Here is a 22379-nt window from a genome sequence, read left to right as displayed (position 1 = left end):
CCTACCTGGTAACATTACAGTGCCGTCTTGCTCCAGCGTTTCGGGGCTTATTCTTATGGCTGTCATACTGTGGTTATTCACATCCCGATATAACAAGTAACCCTGGTGACACACAACAGTGCTGATTGTGTTACCATATATTTTCATTACCAACAGAAAAAGCAGCTGTGTGTTTCTGTATTTTATTTTGTTGATGCATAAAAAATCAATAATGCTATCTAAAGGATATTAAAATTAAAGTTTAAGACACAAGGCCTACTTCAAATGGAGACAATTGAGGAAAAACTTAAAAGTGATCTTCTGGCCTGCAAACACACGTTACACACACACACACACACACACACACACACACACACACACACACACACACACACACACACACACACACACTCTTTCTCAAAAGTTAAAGCATTTTCCATAACATCATTTCCTAGAAAAAAACCTAAGCCTAAATTAATGAGACATTTTAAAGCACACTGGGTTTTAAAAGACAATCACTTGAAATGTGCCAGTAATTGATATAGTGGGAGGATTCTAGGATTCTTCATACATGTCATGGTCTGAAGGCTCAAATGTTTGAATGCTTAGCCTCCAGTTGGTAGAACTGTGTGGGAGGGCTTAGTAGGTGTAGCCTTGTTGGAGGAGGTGTGCCATGGGTTAGGCTGTGAGTGTTTAAAAGCCCATCCCAACTCTCTTGTTCTTTCTCTCTCCCTCCCGCATCCCCCACCCCCACGTCCACTTCTCTCTGACTGTCTGTCCCTCTGTCTCCTTACAACTTGAGGATCAGATGTGAGCTTTCAGCTATAGCTCCTGCATCACGTCTGCCGGCCTGTCACCACACTCCCCACCGACGACTGCCTAAACTGTAAGCAAACCCCTAGTTAAATGTTTTCCTTTATAAGTTGCCAGAACAGTATGAAGACAAAATAACAATTTCTTTAGCTTTCAAACTATTGTCAAATGCCTCTTTTATCATTTTATGCTGACAACAGATCCTGTTAGCTCAAGAAACCATAAAGTGTAGGGAATTTTTTTCCACTTTATACTTTTCAGAAGGAACCTGGGACTAGTCTCAAAGACAGGGATACAACAGAATTGAGTATTTCTGAACCTTTCTGTCCATCTTTCATTTACTTTTTCTTCAGAGGAGGAAAAGCAACTGTATCTGATGCTGAATTAGTAAAAGCAGAAGTCAGTAAGCTCCAGGGGCTTGCTGGTTTCCTTCCTTTGTGGCTTTCTGTATGCATCTCTAGCAGGTGGCTGTCCACTGGGCAGGCCGAGAATGTTTACTAGATGGACAGGATCTACACTTGGAATGCAAGAGTTTACGACAAGGAGCACTAATTTGGTCCTGGGCCACTTATTCATTTTCAATTCAGATTTGTTAATGAAGAAGGCTGTCTATGATTCTTGTCCCTAGATTTGCTTAAACAAGAACCCAAAGAAGGTGTTTTAAATTCCTCTTTAAATGTAAATAATAGAGAACAAAATAAACTGATCTGTCCTCAGTCATACCGTTGTTACAGTGCAGAGCCAGGCTTGTAATTGAACCACTGATCAATTCTGACTTTACATTTTTCCTTCTGCCCTGAACCATTACCTAGCTATCTTATGACAAACACAGCATTCTTACAGAAATTCACTCAACGAGTATGAGCGGATAATTTCATTTATTGAGGATATTCTCCTACCTGGGCATATCCTAACCAAGACTTCTTTTCTTTTCTGTTTCTGATACGAGATGTAGAATTATATATATGACCCTGTAAAACAACAAAAATTGTCTATGAAGTGATAATCACTAAACAATAAAAGTAATAAAAATGTACATAATATTTAGTACATGCATATCAATTATAATTTTCAAGTAAAAATAATAATTAAACAGTACTAAAGGGACTAGAACCAGGGCACAATCAGTCACTGAGTTACGGCTATTTCTGTTACGATAAGAAGTGTAAAGAGTTACATTACCCTAACTGTTCCACTGTATCCAGAGCCTATTTTGTATAATCCATCCTTGCATAACAAATAAAGAAAAAATCCATCATTCTGAAGCAGACACTGGTCATCTTCATCAACAGATATTTCCTTTAATGGCCACTTGTGCATTAAAGCTGCTTTCTTAATGCCATTGCTAAACCAGTCCTGGACTTGAATCTTTCCAACCAACACTGCCTGTACACTTCTCTGTAGTGAATTTAGTATTGTTGGCACCTATTCAAAAGAAGATATAAAAAGACATTTTAATTTTTTTCAGACAAAGTAAAGATACTTGTATTATTGCTGGCAAAATAACTTATAAAGACTGATCATTATTTGGCAGGCTTGCAAAGGTACAAACTATAACTTCATCTGTAAGAAGTAAAGCACTATTCCTGCATGCTGTGCTGTGCTTACAGACAGGGGCCTGGCATGGCTGTCCTCTGAGAGTCCCAGCAGCAGCTGAAAGAGTCAGATGCAGATACTTACACCAACCAATGCACAGAAGCTGCTGTCTTCTGTGGCTGAATTAGGAAAAAGCTGGAAGAAGCTGGGAGACCCTATAGGAGGACCAGCAGTCTCAACTAACCTGGACCCCGAGATCTCTGACCCTGGACCACCAACCAGGCAGCATACACCAGCTGATGTGAGGCCCCCAACGCATATACAGCAGAGGACTGCCTGGTCTGGGTTCAGTCAGAGAATATGCACCTAACCCTGGAGAGACTAGAGGACCCAGGAAGTGGGGAGGTGTGGTAGGGGTACGGTGGGAAAGGGGTGGGGAGTAGGTATCCCCTTGAATAAAGGGGAGGAGGAGGAATGGGATTAGAAACAGTGGGAGCGCAGACCAGGAGGGGCAATGAGTAATTTAAAAAAAAAAAAAAGGAGAAGCCAAGCTCAGGCAGATTAGACTTCTTTAAGGATTCCTTCACTCGGGGTTGAGGATTTAGCTCAGTGGTAGAGCGCTTGCCTAGCAAGCGCAAAGCCCTGGGTTCAGTCCCCAGCTCCGGAAAAAAAAAGAACAATGACAACAACAACAAAAAGAAGGATTCCTTCACTCACTGACATTTGTAAATCTTGTCTATGACTAGTTCTCTGTCACTTTGATCTGTCATTGCTTTATGGAACCCAGAAGATGTTAATACGGTCTGCTTGGTATACACTAGCTTCCTTACTCTCTGTACATGGTTTTTATTTTCTCTTTCTGGTATATTCTGTATAAGTCCTTCCTTTTATCTCTAGCTAACTATTTGTGCTTTTAACCATACTACCATTATTTAACTCTGCCTTTGATTTTCAAATTATAATCATTTGATTTTTCACTTCCTGGAGTTCTATTTGATTGTTTTTCTAATAGGACCACCTTTTATATTATATTCCTTAATTATAGTTTAAATATTTAGAGATTTTACCAAAATCCATTTGTTATCTTTAATGATACAAAATTAAAACACATAAAGCTTAAATCAAATGCTACACATTATTTGTATATCAACAACAGAGAGATCAAAACACTATATAATGGGAAAAGGCAGAAAACTTTTATAGACAGAATGAAGAAACATACAATTTGGCATCTTTGAAAATTTCTTAACTGCTAAAAATATGAAATACCTGAATCGTTTGGCAAGCATGACTGCCATTGTTGGTTAGGATAGCAGAGATGGCCTGAAGTGTCCTTCCTGTTTCTCCCCAGGAGGCCACCAGGCTAAAGAGGCAAGCACAGGAGAGTGCTGTGAGGGACTGCCCTGTGCTGTCATTCACCCCAGTACTCCGAACTGTAATCTCCAATAGGAGCTGGAAGAGAGACTCTGTGGATAGACAGAACAGGATTCCATTATATTCATCTGAGTTAAAGAGCACTGAATGTACACACTTATTATACCTTGCTCGCTGTATATAAATGTAAGGCACCTACATTAGTTTTCACTAGTTTTTGTCTAGTTAACCACTCCACAATTAACGCATTTATATAACAAGGAATTAGAGAACGTTTAGTTCTATCCCTTACTTTTGTAAATGAAGTAATAAAATTAAGTTCATATAAATCAGTCTTGCTTCTACAAGACACTCACCCTTATACAAGACTACTCACTGTACTTTCAGAGTGGAAGGAAGGAATATGCCCTTCCACCTGGGCCCATGGGCATAGTTACAAAACCACAAGAAAATAGCTATAGCTTTAATCTAAAAACTTTACAATTAACATAATTTGTAAATAACATCTCACAATAATAGACATGGTATATAATTCATTTTTATTAAAGAACTCTCCCAGGGCAGAGCACAAAAAAGTTTCTTCTTTAATAGGTAACACAACTGAGACTCGGGCAAACTTTCCCTTATTCATAAAGCCATGTAGTGACAAAGGAGAAAAGGAGAATGTGTGACTGTTCTATATCACAGCACTGAATCAATACTGCCTGGGTGTTTCTTCAGCAGAAAGGGAAAGGGGAACTGAAAATTCTTAGAAAGTAAAATAAAGGAGAGTGGGGGAAAAAAAAGTCAGACTGACAGGAAAAAAACCTCAGAGAGATAAAGAGGAACAGGAAGAAAGAAAGAGAATCAATGCTGCTTCACAATTCTCTGAAAATGGGAAGGATCTTGTGATTCATTCAGTAATTCATAGGAAGGATCATCTCCCATCATTTCTTCATTCTCCTAATTCCCAAATAACCATGTATGTTCTTCCTGATTAACTCTCCCTCTTATTTGTCACCGTCTTCCTGACCATGGGATCTACTGCCAGTGTTAAAGGAGCTGCCAAAATAGTGCTCAAAATCTAACATTCACTATTCCTCTTTCTCACTTAGAATCAGACAATTTTCAAATAAAAATTCTACTTATCTGCTTAAAATACACTCATTCCTTTGTTAATCTAATTTAGGCTTTCATGTTTGTGTGGCAAGATCTCTACCTACTGAACCATCCCCAAGATAAATTATTTTCAAGATTTATTTTATTCTTATTTATATGTGTACAAGTATCTGTATGTGGATATGCACACAAGAGTGCAGATACCCAAGAAAGGCAGAAGCTAGCACTGGATCCTCTGGAACTAGAAAGACTAGAGGTTGTCAACTGCCTCATATGGGGTTTGGAAACCAAATTCTGGCCTCTATAGGAACAATCGGTACTCTTTTTTCTTTTTTTCTTTTAATTCGATATTTTTTATTTATATTTCAAATGTTATTCCCTTTCCCGGTTTCCCATCCATAAGCCCCCTATCCCATCCCCTTCCCCTTCTTCTATGAGGGTATTCCCTCTCCCCAACCACCTCCCCTTTCCCACTCCCCGTGACATTCCCCTGCATTGAAGGGGTCCAGCCTTGGCAGGAGCAAGTATTTCTCTTCCCATTGGTGCCCAACAAAGCCATCCTCTGCTACATATGCAGATGGAGCCATGGGTCTTTCCATGAAAAGTCTTTGGGTAGTGGTTTAGTACCTGGGAGCTCTGGTTGGTTGGCATTGTTCTTATGGGGTCTCAAGCCCCTTCAATTCCTTCAATCCTTTCTCTAATTCCTCCAACAAGAACTCCATTCTCAGTTCAATGGTGTGTTGCTAGCATCTGCCTCTGTATTTGTCAGGCTCTGGCTGAGCCTCTCAGGAGACAGCTATATCAGGCTCCTGTCAGCATGCACTTCTTTGCTTCATCAATATTGTCTAGTTTTGATGGCTGTATGTATGTGGCCTGGATCCCCAGGTGGGGTAGGTCCTGAATAGCCATTCCTTCAGTCTCTGCTCCAAACTTTATCTCCATATGAATATTTCTGTTCCTGCTTTTAAGGACTGAAGCATTATCACTTTGCTTGTACTTGAGCTTCCTGTGGTCTGTGGATTGCATCTTGGGTAATTCAAGCTTTTGGGCTAATATCCACTTATCAGTGAGTGTATACCATGTATGTTTTTCTGTGATTGGGTTACCTCACTCAGGATGATATTTTCTAGTTCAATCCATTTGTTTATGAATTTCATGAAGTCATTGTTTTTGATAGCTGAGTAATACTCCATTGTGTCGATGTACTACATTTTCTGTAGCCATACCTCTGTTGAAGGGCATCTGGGATCTTTCCAGCTTCTGGCTATTATAAATAAGACTGCTATGAACATAGTGGAGCATGTGTCTTTTTTATATGTTGGAGCATCTTTTGGGTATATGCCCAGGAGTGGTATACGTAGGTCCTCAGGTAGTACAATGTCCAATTTTCTGAGGAACCTCCAGACTGATATCCAGAGTGGTTGTACCAGTCTGCAATCCCACCAACAATAGAGGAGTGTTCCTCTTTCTCCACATCCTTGACAGCATCTGTTGTCACTTGAGTTTTTTATCTTAACCATTCCGACTGGTGTGAGGTGGAATCTCAGGGTTGTTTTGATTTGTATTTCCCTGATGACTAAGATGTTGAACATTTCTTTAGGTACTTCTCAGTCATTCAATATTCCTCAGCTGAGAATTCTTTGTTTAGCTCTGTACCCGTTTTTAATAAGGTTGTTTGGCTCTTTGGAATCTAACTTCTTGAATTCTTTGTATATATTGGATATTAGCCCTCTATCAGATATAGGAGTGGTAAAGAGATCTTTTCCCAATCTGTTGGTTGCCATTTTGTCCTAACCACAGTGTCCTTTGCCTTACAGAAGCTTTGTAGTTTTATGAGGTCTCATTTGTTGATTCTTGATCTTAAAGCATAAACCATTGGTGTTTCGTTCTGGAAATTGTTTCCAGTGCCCATGTGTTAGAGGTTCTTCCCCACTTTTTCTTCTCTTAGTTTGAGTGTATCTGGTTTGATGTGGAGGTCCTTGATCCACTTGGACTTAAGCTTTGTACAGGGTGATAAGAATGGATCGATCTGCATTTTTCTACATGCTGACCTCCAGCTGAACCAGCACTATTTGTTGAAAATGCTATCTTTTTCCCACTGGATGGTTTTAGCTCCTTTGTCAAAGATCACATGACTATAGGTGTGTGGGTTCATTTCTGGGTCTTCAATTCTATTCCACTGATCTATCTGCCAATATCATACAGTTTTTATGACTACTGCTCTGTAATATTACTTGAGGTCAGGGATGGTGATTCCCCTAGAAGTTCTTTTATTGTTGAGGATAGTTTTCGCTATCCTGGGTTTTTTGTTATTCCAAATGAATTTGCAAATTGCCTTTTTAAACTCTATGAAGAAGTGAGTTGGAATTTTGATGGGGATTGCAATGAATCTATAGATTGCTTTTGGCAAAAATGGCCATTTTTACTATATTAATCCTGCCAATCCATGAGCATGGAAGGCCTTTCCATCTTCTGAGATCTTCAATTTCTTTCTTCAGAGACTTGAAGTTCTTGCATACAGATCTTTCATTTGGTTGGTTAGACGCACACCGAGGTATTTTATGTTATTTGTGACTATTGTGAAAGGTGTCATTTCCCTCATTTCTTTCACAGTCTGTTCATTAAGCACTGAGTCATCTTTGCATATTTTCTACTAAAAATTATTTTTTATTTTGCATAGTGAAGTAGAGAGTGACTTTCACTACTCCCGAGCTCTGTAAGGAACCTTATAAACATGTCTAGACAGCTCCACATATTCTTACCCTCTTCTTCCCTTCCTTCCTGACATAAGGCCTTCCTTCTGTCCACTAGTTATATTCTAGTGGTAAGAACCTCTTTTCTGTCATTTTTTCCCCATCTAAGAGTATTTTAACAGTAACAGTTATAGAAATGTTTATGAGTGAGCTGGAAAACAACTGTCCAGAGAAGGTAGCTAAGGAGATATGATATTAAACAAAGGAAAAAGACCATGCAATATCAGTATAAGTTTAGCACTATAGGATCGAATTTCCATTTACTTCTTTGAGCTAATTAAACAAATCTGAAACATGAAATGACAGTAAAACCAACCCCAGAAGTAAAAACCGTCAGAAGTAAATCCTGAAAATAAGACAAGATACCAAACAAACAGAATAATGGCATTTAAAACTTGTAAGAAAAAGATTGGCAACTGAATAAAATAATTTTTTGATATAAAATAATTAGGTGAAAACAAGTTCAAAGGCTAATACTTAGAACAAGATACATTTTTAAAAAGGAAGTATTTATGTAAAGAATGAATACAAGGGAAAGTACATAGGAAATAAGAGAACAGTAAAAGGCACTCAAGTTTCAAAGTGAAAAAACAGGCTATACAGTTAGAGACCTGTGGTTTATTAACCACCACAGAAGAGCTCAAACAAAAATCAGCTAATATATAAAATAAGGAAAACTTTCGAAATAATGTTGTTGAGTAACATGTCACACTATTAATAGGATTACTGATGCAACTATCCCATGACCCAACAAACTGACTAATCCTTAACCTGTACTACCTTTTGTTCGGTGCCTTGGGTTGGGGATGAGGTATAATAAAGGCTGTCTTTAAAGTTTCAGCATATCTCCCCTGTCAAGAGAATATCTTGTATACTGTATGGATACATCACCTGCCAATTAAAAAACTTATGACTTACAGAAAAGGAAAGAATAGAAGGTAGGACATCCAGTAGGCAGAAAGGATTTTAAGATAGTGCCAAGCACAAGAAAGTCCCCCCAGGAAGATGTGACCAAGACAGGCACAAGTTAAACATAAAAACTAAATCACTATATTTGACCAAAGAAAGAAAGATCTGGCATATAATTAGGTTCTCAAAATGTGGGTCTGATAAAATTCAAATAGGTGGGGCATAGTTGTACATATCTATTAACCCTGGTACTTAGAAACTAGGGCAGGAAGGATAAAGTTCAAGGCCAGCCTGGGCTACACAGCAAGGCTTTGTTTCAAAAAAACAATTTAAATAAAAAAGAAAACTGAAGTGAAGCCAGATACAGAGAACATAGAATCAGAATCTAAGTCAATCAACAGTGTTGCCAGGCCACCAGCTGCTGTATAGTCCAAAAACGTATTCAAAATATCAATGTTTGGTGCCAGCTTAAAGCTACTGAATGAAAAACTCCATACCTGGGTCACAGATGACTTAGACACAGGCTAATGTTTGAGAATCATATCTGTATGGCTTTGAGGGTATTTTCCTATATTATTAAAACAATCTAGAAAATTCCAGACTGACAGGATACCCATGGTTATCATCAGAGAAAAACAATAAGCCAAGTAAAACTTATGCTTCACCTACATTTCTATCACATGGCAGAAAGTTCCTATCTTCCTTACATGGTTATATGTTAAGCCTAAGTTATTCATACGAAAAGCAAGCAACACTAAAAAAACATACTTGAAGAAAAGTCAGTATCTTTATGTAATGAATCTTGCTAAATAAGACCATTTCTCCCCAAAACAATTTTGTTGTTGTTGTTTATGATGTATACAAAGGAATGGACTCTCTTTAGAAATCACTGTGCTGCTTGAGGTTTGTGACATTTATTTCTTTTCCTTACCTAACTGTTTTAAACCTTCTAGAGCAGTGGCTCTCATGCTCAACCCTCCCACAGCTGCAACACTTTAATACAGTTCCTCAGGCTGTGGGAGCCCCAACCATGAAGTTATTTTGATTGCTACATCATAAGTGTAATTTTCTGACTGTTATGAATCACAATGTAAATATCTTGTGTTTTCTGATGGTCTTAGGCAACACCTGTGAAAGGGTGGTTCAATCTCAAAGGGGCTACAACCCAGAGGCTGAGCTCCACTGGCCTAGAGTAATCAGTAGAGAAGTTTCATATTTGCTATTGGCCACAGGGATTCAAGTTCAGGGGCATTTTAGGGTTTGGGTGTTATTCTGGGATTTCAAGGACTTACATTTTGTTGCTCTCCTATTGTTACAACAATCAAGAAACACCTCTGCCCAAACCATAACTCTTTAGACTGCATCTCCAGTAAAGCACAGCACAATAACAGCAAAGTTACACTCCTGCTTTCTCTGTGCACGGTTCACTGTCAATGTGGTTCACTTTCACGTGCTTCACTCCGGCATAAGCTCTTACCTAGGACCTCTGGTGGCTCTGATTGAAGGCCTTCTGGCTGCTGGCCTTGAAGCACATTCAGCAGGGCTTGGAGGCTCCTTAGACACAGGGATGGATGAGAAAACCGAGTCTCCTTGATCAATTCAAAGACTTCACAAAGCCCAATCTCAATAATCTGTTTAATATGAAAAGAAAATTAGGCTTTCTAGTATATAAGTAAATGACACTTTCTATAATCTAGTTTGTGCGAGTTATCTCAATATTCAATAAAGTGCCATGATGTTTAAACAGAAAAGCAAGAATACACCACTTTATTTTTAATTTTTTAACATGAAGATTTTGAAAACCATGTACCTATACACAAGACTAAGAACAAGTCACATTATTTAAAGACTAGTTTGGAAACAATGAACCCCTAGAAAGGGATGTTGAATAAAACCTTGAAAACTGAACTCAGGGACAGATGGTATTCACTCAGAAAAAATGGACTCTGTCAATTTATATAATGCATTGGTTGCATGCAATTAGCTTTATTACAGTACTCACAACCCAAAATAAAGACAACACATACTGCACAGGCAGCTTCGAAAGCTGAGTGATGTCACCTCAGCCCTTCCTGTGATAGAACAACTGCAATGTTATCATCTACAGCTAGTGCCCCCTTCATTTGTCAAGATAATCATAGGTGCTAAAATCGACTTAGTGAAAAGACCACTGGTATTTTAGTTAAATCAGAATAGTTCTTATTGGGCCAAGAAATGCCTAATTCTCTTTAGCAAAAGAAGTAAATCTTTAGTTAGAGACTGTAAGAGTAAAGTTACAATGAGCTGCTATGATAACTCTGGAAGACTAGTAACACAACACTAGACAATAAAACTCTATTTCTCAGCCAACAGCCAACATCAAGATTTTGAGAATGAGATATATAACTTCAGAATGTAAATTATGTACAGAAGTGACATTAAGAATTAAAATAAGGAGCTGGAGGGATGGTTCAGCAGTTAAGAGCACTGACTGCTCTTCAGAGGTCCTGAGTACAATTCCCAACAACCACATGGTGGCTCACAACCATCTGTCATGGAGTCTGATGCCCTCTTCTGGTGTGTCTGAAGACAGCTACAGTATACTCAAATAAATCTAAAAAAGAATTAAAATAAGACCAAGTTGTAAAAATGCTTCAAACAATAATTCTAAGAACAAAATAGATAAGTGGCTATTAGCCCAAATGCTTGAATTACCCTAGATGCACAGAACACATGAAACTCAAGACGGATGATCAAAATGTGAATGTTTCACTCCTTCTTTAAAAGGGGAACAAGAATACCATTGGCAGGGAATAGAGAGGCAAAGATTAAAACGGAACACCCATTCAGAGCCTGCCCCACATGTGGCTCATACATATACAGCCACCCAATTAGACAAGATGGATGAAGCAAAGAAGTGCAGGCCGACAAGAACCAGATGTAGATCTCTCCTGAGAGACACAGCCAGAATACAGCAAATACAGTGGCAAATGCCAGCAGCAAACCACTGAACTGAGAACGGGACCCCCATTGAAGGAATCAGAGAAAGGACAGGAAGAACTTGAAGGGGCTCAAGACCCCATATGAACAACAATGCCAAGCAACCAGAGCTTCCAGGGACTAAGCCACTACCCAAAGACTATACATGGACTGACCCTGGACTCTGACCTCACAGGTAGCAATGAATAGCCTAGTAAGGGCACCAGTGGAAGGGGAAGCCCTGGGTCCTGCCAAGACTGAACCCCCAGTGAACATGATTATTGGGGGGAGGGCAGTAATGGGGGGAGGATGGGGAGGGGAACACCCATAAAGAAGGGGAAGGGGTGTTGGCCCGGAAACCGGGAAAGGGAATAATATTCGAAATGTAAATAAGAAATACTCAAGTTAATAAAAAAAAATGAAAAAAAAAAGAAAACCACACACACAAAAAAAAGAACTTGCTGTAAAAAAAAAATAGGGAGATAATAGTCTTTCTGTTGAGATTTTTACATTATATTTATACTGTATATGATGCAAATATTATACATTATATAAATGCACCCTTCTAAATACTTGTTCTGTGCAACTCACTGAGAAGATATGAAGATATGCTGGGCCCTGTCTTCTGAGAGTTGGTAACGTAGGAGGGTAAGTGAGCCATGTACAGAACTCTTATCCAAAACAAATTCCTGTTTAGAATTTATTACATTATAGTATAACTGCATGCATTTATTTTCATTTCCTAACTAAACTATCCCTCTATGGACAAGAAACATTTCCCTTGATTAGCTCAGTGTTTAGCAAATATAGAGACACAATTAATATTCAATTAATATCAATTAACTAGCTACTCATCTGTGTACTAAAAATTACTACAATTCAGAAACACAACTGGTTTTCTTAGACAAAAATGAGATTATCTGTAGATAAATCCTGCTGTTCTAGCTGTCATTTATAAGGTTTCTCAAGTGTGTAAATGTAGAGAGATCAAATAACCAATATGACTGTCTTTACAGAAGGTATCTAAAATCCTAGCCTTGACTATAGGTAAGTTTAGCCAAGTTTATACACAGAATTTCAATTTATTAAACTCTCCTATAATTATTTTCACCTGTTTTGGTTTATGTTGATGAGATGGACTAAAAAATGAAAATGTGCTAGGCTTTCTATAGGGAGCTATGTACCTAGAGGAAACCAAAACATTCAACAAACGTGTATCTCTCTTCTCAAGCACAGGAAGACAACAATATTCTAGTACTTAGGGTTGCTTATTCTATATAAAGAATATTCTATATTTATTTATAGATGATATAAAAATACATATTTATATCTTATTCTATATAAACAATAATGACTATTCATAACTCACAAATTCTTCAGGGCTGACATTTTTGGATGAGGCTCATTTATATGATGTTTCCTGTTATACAGAAATGTCAGAGCTACGTAATTTTCTAGTGGGATTCATGCTTCCCATCTCACGAGGCTTGGTGCATATTTTATTTTAAAATAAACTTTTATGTTGACTAATTTATTCAGTTCCTAAGTAAGTAATTCTTTCTGAGTTTGTGGGCAGCAGTGTATTAGGGAACAAGAACAAAGCACTGGGATACATTTTCTAGTAGAGACAAAAAAGAAATCAATAGTAACTTGTCTAATGTCTTAAAATTTACAGTGTAGATATAGTAGGCAATGTAGAACACATGGGACAGAGGACATAGCAGTAACTGAGGTAAGTCAGATGGCAGAAATTAGAGCACAGAAAGCTTCATATGCCAGCTAACTGATACAGCTGTTGTCTTCTACAGAAAACATTCAAGATTTTAGGCAAAAGAACTATAACCAGGTTAAGTATCTCTGCATAGTTCCTAAAAGTTACTTAGATGTTATTTAGCCAAATTAGCTAAAGGGTGGTAAAGTAAGATTCAACAGCAGGTAGGCGGCTGGGTGTTCTTAGGCAGTGCTGATGAGGGCTGGAAATCTGTGTGACAAGGCCTTCATCACGAGAATGGTTAAAGAAGAACTGATAGGGAGTAGTAGATTAGCTACAATTGCATATCTGTAACCAGCTAGAAGGAATTTATTTTGTCTCTCGGATTCAGAAGGTTCAGTCCATGACTGTTTGGCTTCACGCACTTGGGTAGAATATGGTATTGAGAACATGGAGAGGACAGATCTGTTCACCTCATGGTGAAGAAGGAGCAGAGATGGAAGCAGGATGAGTTTCAGAGTCAAGATCCTTTCCCAGAACCTACTTCCAATGCCCTCCTCCCTCTAGCTGAATGCTGCCACCTTCTTCTACAGTCTGCAGCACCTTCCCAGATAATGCTACAATCCTTGGGTGACATTTCATATCCAAACTGTAATGTTTGGTAGGTAGTTCACCATGGAAGGCTGAAACAGATGGCAGAATGGGCATATTGTCAAGGTTTCAGAGTGGCAATGTCACCCATCTACGGGAAAAGGGAAGACTGAAGGAAGACTCCTGGGTAGCTGGAATAAGGATGATATTTAGCTCGCTCTCAATAACCTGGATTTAAGGCAGGTATGTGGCCAAAGCCCTAAGGAGAGACCAACCAGAAATGTAGATTCAACAGGTATCTCTGCGTAGACAGAAGCCAAGAAAAAAACTATGAGAAATATAAGTAGTGTGAACCAAAAGAACTGTTTGAAAGCACAGATTGGTCTTTAAGTTGAAGGACATTTCCCTCCTGGTGTGAAGGGCAGGGCAGCAAACACTCAAAACCCAGCCGACAGGCTCAGGTGTGATGGCGACTGGGAGGGAGCACAGTCACCCAGGCTCTTCTCCCTCTCATGCTTCCTCTTCACCTCTTCTTCCCTTTTAAGTTTGATATTGTTATCATTGTAAATACTCTACTATTTGCTTTATTGAAACAATCTCAAGAGACAGTATACTTTTTAATGACATAGAAATTTGTTTCATTTCTGTTTGAGTCTTTTTAAAGTATGTAAGCATTACAACTGATTTAAGACTTACTAATAATACAAAACTGCCATACCCAATAAAGAGAAATAATATAAGAGAAAGAAAACTCGGATGAGAAGGAAAAAGAAAGGCACATACGCCAGAAGAGCAAGACAAAATCCGTGGTGAAAGGAGAAAAAGAAAACCTACCTTCAAATTCCCATCACTTCAAATCATAAAAGCCTCACCCCTCCCTTGTGTCAGTTCTGATGGGATGCTACAGGCTGCCAGGCGCCCGCAAGCTCACTCTCCACTCCTGGCACCACCCAGGAGGTACTACTGCTGCAGAGGCCTCTCTGCGTCCCCTCACCTTCATATCTCTCAATATAGCATCACATTGAGTTTCTAGAAACTCCACTTCCTTGCATATAAAGTATTTATTATTAAATTACAGGATACACTGGGAAGTAACTAAAAAGTAAATACAACTATGCATTCTACTGTTTGGCTCTAACATGACTTTTTTATTGGATATTTTCTTTATTTACATTTCAAATGTTATCCCCTTTCCCAGTTCCCCTCAAGAAACCCTCTATCTCCTCCTTCTTCTATGACAGTGCTTCCCCACCCACCCATCCACCTCCCTCCCACCTCCCTACCCTGGCATTCCCCTACACTGGGGCATCGAGCCTTCACAGGACCAAGGGTTTCTCCTCCCATTGATGCCCGACAAGTCCATGCTCTGCTACATATGCAGCTGGAGCCATAGGTCCATTTCTGTGTACTCTTTGGTTGGTGGTTTAGTCCCTGGGGGATCTAGGGTGTCTAGCTGGTTGATATTGTTGTTCCTATGGGGTTGCAAACCCCTTTAGCTCCTTCAGTCCTTTCCCTCACTCCTCCATTGGGGACTCCATTTAACATGACATTCATAACTACAACTCTCATTTACTGAGTACCTGGTATGTATGTGCTGGGTATTCTTAAGCACTCAACATTCATAAACCCATTTAATCTTAACTGAAATATTATGAGATACATAATGCTCTCAATATGTAGATGATAAAGTGGAGGTACCCAGTCATCCAGCATTTAAAAACTATAATTTTAATGGTATTTCAACTTAAGCAATTTGATTTTTAATCATTAGTCCCTGAGTCCAGAAAGCAAAGTATGTGGTGGAAAATAGAGCATTAACCATATGTTCTTTTGTGTTTTTTTTCTTTCAGATTTCCTTTTAGACACTGCCAGTCGTGCTAGGTAACTGTTAAGAATGGATGATTCTTTCTTCACTACTCACTTACTCTAATGTTGGAGAACAGTTTAATGACCAACTTTTCCTAAGTGTTTCTAATCTAGAGCAGACACAGACACCAGAGGAAAGGGAAAAGGAGGAAGACACACATTCTGAGAATGCCGGTCAAGAAGCAGGGACATTCACAAAGCTGTCACTCCCTTTGCTTATGAAGTAGAAACCAAGTCACGGACAGTGCATATTTAGGAACAGCCACCACAGACCACAAAAGGGAAATCAGCCCAGGGACACGGGCTCCATCTGTCTCCACAACTCAAGGAAGGTACATGTAAAAAAATATTTATAAGATACCTTGTAAATAAGTTTTCCAGATGGATTTAATGCATCCATTAATAATATATGAATCGTTTTTGGTAAAATAATCACTGTTAAGTTTATTTATAAGAAAACAATATGCATGAATCCCACACAAACCATTTTGAAATGATTACATTTTCCCTTTTCTTAGAAGTACTATAATAATGCTAAGGTTAGTGATGTGGTCCACGAACAGCACTAGCCTTGGACTATGAGGACCTGGATTGGATCCTCCTTGCTATGAAAGAAGAAAATGAAAACAGAAACAGAAGGAAAGAAGGATAAAGGGAGGAAAAGAAAGACTAAATCTCCTGTATGTATGTATGTATGTATGCATGCATGCATGCATATATGTGGTATGTAATAAAATTAGTCACAAAGTAAAGCAATCCTTAGAACAAGGTACATTAAGAACAGTTTGTTCAGCTCTAATAGGAAATAATTTATATGCTTCTGGTAAGAGGAAGTGACATCAGAACAGTATGGACTGAACTGTTTCTCATCTTATTTCTTGCCTTAGGCCAGGTAAGCAGAATAGTAAGAAGACAGCTAAATAGTAAACAGGTAAGACAAAGCTTTCAGTTTAGCTGCTGCTGAGGAAGTTTTCTGGTTCTATTTTAAGAAAAAAATGTAAATCTCCCCCTGTCTCCAGGGCCTGCTAAGTCACATCCTCTTCATGCTCACCTTAAGGGAAGCTCACAGGCTCCGAGCTGATCCATCTGCCTCTGCTGGAGGCCTGCACACGACCACAGCCACGCTACAGCTCTTGTACACTAACAGTCTTAACAAGCTACAAACCACTGACCTTGCAGACTGTGCTCCCCATGCTCATCCCGCGGTGTTTCCAATTACTGGCTTTGTTAGCTAGTTAAAAGTCCCACTGAGTTTCCTGGTCCACCCCAAAGCAGACCTATTTTTACCCATAAGCCATGTCACTTTAATGCACTGTTTTAGAAAAAGCCGAGTATCTAAGGAGTCTGCGTGCATGTATGATGACCAGAGCACTCATAGGCAATGCATCTAAACAGAGTTCTGTGGCTGACCTTTGGAAGCTTGATGGGGAGCTCTCTGGACTCCTCTTCCTCATCACTGTCTGATTCTCCACTCTGTACAGAGTTCCTCGATGCAGCTGCCAGTGATGCTTCCTTTTTCTGCCACTCCAAAACGCAATGCCGTACATTACAGTAAATGTTGAAGGCTGAGGGATTGCTATGTAGTTTGATATCGGGGATAATTACTGCATTCTCCAAGTTTTCAGACTGAAATATAAAACACAACACTTTATTCTGGTTTACATTCTTTGTAATTATCATTTCATTGTACATAAAAAGTATAGACAGATTAAACTACCTTGCATATCTTACATAAGTGAAAAAACAGTATTTTATTAAATTTCAAGTACCAAAAACAGGCAGAAAATGTCTCTCTTCTTTTATAAAGTATTGAAGAAGAGCAAGAGATGATACTTTTTTAAATAAGAAATATGTTAAAAGTTAAATCGTCATGTAATTTGTGAATATATCTTTCAAAATACTAAAAAGTAAACAACATAAATATATTAATATATTAAAATAATATATAATAGTATTAATCAATAAGCAATGTTGATACAACATCCAAAAACAACGAGTATAATTAATTCCCCAAAAGAACAAATGTAATAAAGTAGTAATCACAAGATACTATACAAAATTTACGAAAACCTAATACCAATACAACACAAAAAAAGTATAAGCAAATCAGGAATGGAAAGGTATTTTCTCAACTAGACAAAGGATAACTACATCATACCCTATCAGACATGGGAACAGACTGCCTCACTCCTAGGACTAAAAACAAGGCAAACACTCAGGAATTCAACTCCATGTGGTGTTACTTTCCTATTGCAGCAACCAGAGAAAAATGACTAAGAAGAATATCATCTTCTAGAAATGTTTTTATATCCTGAGACATACAAACAATTTTGAAAAGAAATCTACTGGAAATTATATGCAGGCTTGGAAAAAATCACAGTGCACAAGGTAAAAGCATTGAGAACATCCATACGTGAAGAATGAACGAGACACCACTGACAGCTGGACAGCTAGCTCGAGGTGAAGAGCACAGCTGCTCCCCAGAGGACCTGGGTTTGACTCCCAATACCTACATGCATGCAGGTAAACACGAATACACACACAGTAATGAAACAATTAAACCTAAAACAATGAATGCCAGTTTAAATTAATGCAATTGAGTCTCTAACAGGGGAAAACATCTGCAAACACACATCTCACAAAAGACCAGTAGTAAGAATTTGGAATGTGCAGAGTATTTCCAAACTTAACACTGAATCCTGTAAAGACATGGGCACAACACTGACAAAGATACAGGGAAGGTCTACAAAGCACAGCACCAACATCCCTAGGGCCATAGACATAATGTAAGTGAAAAGGAGATACAGTACAGCTAACAGAATCCCTCAAATTGCCAATAGTGCCAACCCTGGGAAATGGAAAAGATAGACACAATTTCAACGGTAAGAGGTAAGTTAAAAAATATTTTTGAGGTGCTTCAGGAGCCGCAAGTTACTGTGCAGACATGGCCAACTCCAAGAACCACACCACACCGCAAATGGCACAGAAATGGCATCAAGAAACCCCAGTAACAAAGATACGAATTTCTTAAGGGCGTTGACCCCAAGTTCCTGAGGAACATGTGCTTTGCTAAGAAGCACAAGAAAGACCTGAAGAAGATGCAGGCCAACAATGCCAAGGCCGTGAGTGTGCATGCAGAGGCCTCAGGCCATCAAGCCCAAGATGCCAAAAGGACCCAGCTTCCATCGCTCACCCTAAGCTTGGGAAGAGATTTGAAGTCACATGGCCAAGGCTCATAGGCTCTGCCAATCAAAGCCCAAGACTCAAACCAAGGCAGTCTGTGGTTCTAGCTAAGGCCCAGGCTTCAGCTCCAGCTCAGGCTCCCAAGGTGCCCAGGCCCCTGTGAAGGCCTCATAAAAAAGGCTCCTGCCAGTGTGAAGACAGATGCACTCCTGTGACACACCAACCTATACACTGTTTGCAAATGACCAGTGTCCTATGCTGTTTCTACAAATAAACTTGAAACAAGAAAAAAAATATTTTTTTTTAAAAAACTAAACATGTACCTATAATGTAATCCAGCAATTTCATTCATCAGAGTTAAAAAAAAAAAAAAATACCACCTATGTTCACCCAAAAAACAGCAAGGAAATTTTCTTAGATTTATTCAAAAACAGTTTCACACTAAAAAATAACCCAGATGTCTTTGTTTTTGTTTTTCAAGACAGGGTTTTCTCTATGTAGCCCGGGCTATCCTGGACTCAATCTGTAGACCATACTGGCCTCGAACTCTGGGCTCTACCTGCCTCTGCCTCGGAAATGTTGAGATTAAAGGCGTGTACCACCACCACCAGGCCCAGGAGCCTTTTTACTAGGTACAATGACAAACTACAGTACAGCCACACTAGGCTATGACTGATGAGCTGTAGAAAAGGAACAAACTATTAATGTGTGCAATTAGTTGGATGAATGCAAAGAAATTATATCAAGTATTTTAAAAAGCCAATCCCATAAATTACATACCAGCCCATTCGAGTAAGTACTCTTGAAATAGCAAGCCTACGGTGATGAAGAACAGCCAGGAGCTAAGAAGACAGAACTGACATGACTGGCTATAGAGGGTGGCAAATGGTAGCCACGCTAAGATGGAACTGTTGTGCAACCTGACAATAGTCACAGAGGTAGTCCTATCACACAGAACGGGATGCACACTCGTAAGCATATGCAAACCTGACAGTAAGTCACAGAGGTAGTCCTATCACACAGAACGGGATGCACACTCGTAAGCATATGCAAACCTGACAGTAAGTCACAGAGGTAGTGCTATCACACAGAACGGGATGCACACTCGTAAGCATATGGAAACCTGAAGAAACTGAGATCTGAGAAGACAGCTTGGTCAGTGAAGAGCTGGACATGCCAGCATGAGGCGTGCACAGGAGAGTTGATGAGTGTGGTGAAGTGGGCCACCGTCACAGTGCTAGGAAGTGCTGAGAGCAGGGTCTCTGGAGCCTGCTGGCCAGCCAATTTGAATCAGGAAGCTCTGGGTTCAGCTAGAGGATGACATCTGACTGACCTTTGGCCTCCAAGATGAACAAGGAGGCACACATGCACACATAACTGGTAACATCCAAGTAAGGCTGTAGATTATACCAGTGTATTACTATTTATGAAACTAATTATATAGGATGCTAACAAAAGGAAAAAGTGAGTGAAGGATTTAAAAGACCTCTGTTAAATATGAAAAATAAAAAATATAAGTATTTTACACAATGATCTCAAAGCAAATTAATTTTTAAAATCATAACATTTAAAATAGCATCCAAAATGTAACAATTACAAATAAATGTAATAAACGGTGCATGAGCTTTATGTAATAAACACTGACATCAGTGAAGGAAATGAACTACGGCTGTGAGCCAGGCCCTCATGGCGCACACACACACGCCTTTGATACCAGCACTCAGGCAGGGGATCTCTGAGTTTGAGATTGGCCTGGTCTTCAGAGCAAGTTCCAGGACAGTTAGGACTACACTGGCAAACCCCGTCTTGAACACAAACAGACGTAAATAAATGGACAAGCCTCCTTATCACGTCCATGGACTGAAGAAGGATACATCCCTGACTGACAAATCTCAGCAAGCCTACAGACTCAACGTAACACCAACCCAGTTCTCAAAGCTCCTAACAATAGATCAGGATCACCACACTCCTTCCATAGAAATGTAAAGGACGGAAAACGGCTCTTCTTGCTTACGTCTAGCACTATAAACTTAGGGATGGAAAGATTTACTTCAATTCCCAGTTTTGAAGTTCTGTTCCATAATCATTTGCTTCTGTTGTTTTGGGGGCCAGTGGCAAGGTCATATGCCATGGCAGTACATGGAAATATCCCCAATGAACAGGGAAGCCAAAAAGATAAAGATAATGGAGGGAGGGCCCCACAATTCACTTCAAGGAGCAGACCTTCAGTGGCCTAAGTACCTTGCAGGAGTATTCTACCACTGTATGAGTGTAGAAACTAGAGAACAACTTTGGTTGTTGAGGTAGATGTATTTAACATCTGAACTATTAAAATAGCTACAGAAATTTTAGAAAAAAAAAATCTTGGAAAATATACCACCCAATTTTAAGATATAAAATAAAGCTATAGTATAGCATTACATGGTATTGATAGAAAAACATACACTTGAATCAACTAAACAAAACAGATTCCATAAATACATCCAAAGTAAATATGGTTAACTGGCTCTTTTATAAGATTATTCAATGAAAAAATAAATAAATAGAATTTTTAACAAATAGAGCCAGATCCATTGAATAATAATGAGAAAAAAATGAATGTTAATACTTAAAAATTAACTTGAAACAATTTACCTAAAGGTATTAGATGAAGGTATAAAATATTTGGGCAAAACCTAAAAAAAAATAATTTCTGCAACTTTCATATAGGTTATAAAATATATGAATTACATAAGGAAAATACTAATCAATTAGGTTTATAAAAAAACACTGTTCTAAAGCTTCAGGAAGGAAGGAAGGAAGGAAGGAAGGAAGGAAGGAAGGAAGGAAGGAAGAAAGGAAAGAGAGGGAGGGAGGGAGGGAGGGAGGGAGGGAGGGTGGGAGGATGAACCAAGTACAGTTTCAACCCAGCTTGAAAGAAACCCAGTAGCAAGAAACCCATTGGGATTTGTCTTTCCTATCTGACCTCATCCCCTAAGGGATCACGAAAACATTCTCCCCAACTCATTCCCCAACCATCCTTCTCCCAACTCACTCCATTATCCCAGACTCCAAGACCAGCAGGCATTCACTGAGAACACACCGGCTAAGCATACTAGGGAAATAGGAAAACTAACTGAAGACCCTTACCACTCCCTCCTCCCTCAAAAACCTACCCCCTCACCAGTCCCAGCACTGCTACAAAAGAATGCCAACTGTAACCTTCATTCCCTCATGTCCACAGTCCTTCCTGCCCTAACCTTCCTGCCCTAACCTCCCTTCCCTAACTTGGTATTTTGTCCCGGCCTCCAACTACACCAGGCAACCACTGCTAACCCAAGGGACTCTCCTCCCAAGGCAGTAGGCTGGAGGCAGACTTACAGATCCAAGATTCCAAGTCTCATCCCCATCTCTGTAACAGGAAACACTGCCATCTCCCTTTCCTCTCTGACCCCCATCTCCAAGACATCACAAAGACCTTCTCCCCCAACTTTTCTTTCCCTAACGCATCCTGTACCCAAGCCTCCAACACCAACAGGTATTCTCTTGAATGCATAAGCCGAGCAGGTCAGTAAATAGTTAATGCAAAGCCACCACATTCTCCAAAAGTCTAGAGAAGATAGAGAAAC

The 22379-nt window shown here is 39.3% G+C and overlaps 1 protein-coding gene across 2 annotated transcripts in view; it reads right to left on the bottom strand.

Moving 5' to 3' along the window:
* The window catches only part of Mycbp2 (MYC binding protein 2), a 231748-nt gene that overhangs the window by 178460 nt on the left and 30909 nt on the right, over positions 1-22379 (bottom strand). For both annotated transcript variants that reach the window (XM_032918389.1, XM_032918388.1), the window contains exons 3-8: positions 16999-17214; positions 9940-10093; positions 3598-3794; positions 1975-2217; positions 1692-1763; positions 6-102 (exon numbers count right to left, since the gene is read on the bottom strand). In XM_032918389.1, coding sequence (XP_032774280.1) covers positions 6-102; positions 1692-1763; positions 1975-2217; positions 3598-3794; positions 9940-10093; positions 16999-17214 — 979 coding nt within the window. The remainder of the gene's footprint in view (positions 1-5; positions 103-1691; positions 1764-1974; positions 2218-3597; positions 3795-9939; positions 10094-16998; positions 17215-22379) is intronic.

This window comes from Rattus rattus, chromosome 12 (assembly GCF_011064425.1).
Source record: "Rattus rattus isolate New Zealand chromosome 12, Rrattus_CSIRO_v1, whole genome shotgun sequence".
NCBI lineage: Eukaryota > Metazoa > Chordata > Mammalia > Rodentia > Muridae > Rattus > Rattus rattus.
Note: the sequence above shows the minus strand (reverse complement) of the source record. Positions and strands in the feature narration are given on the sequence as shown.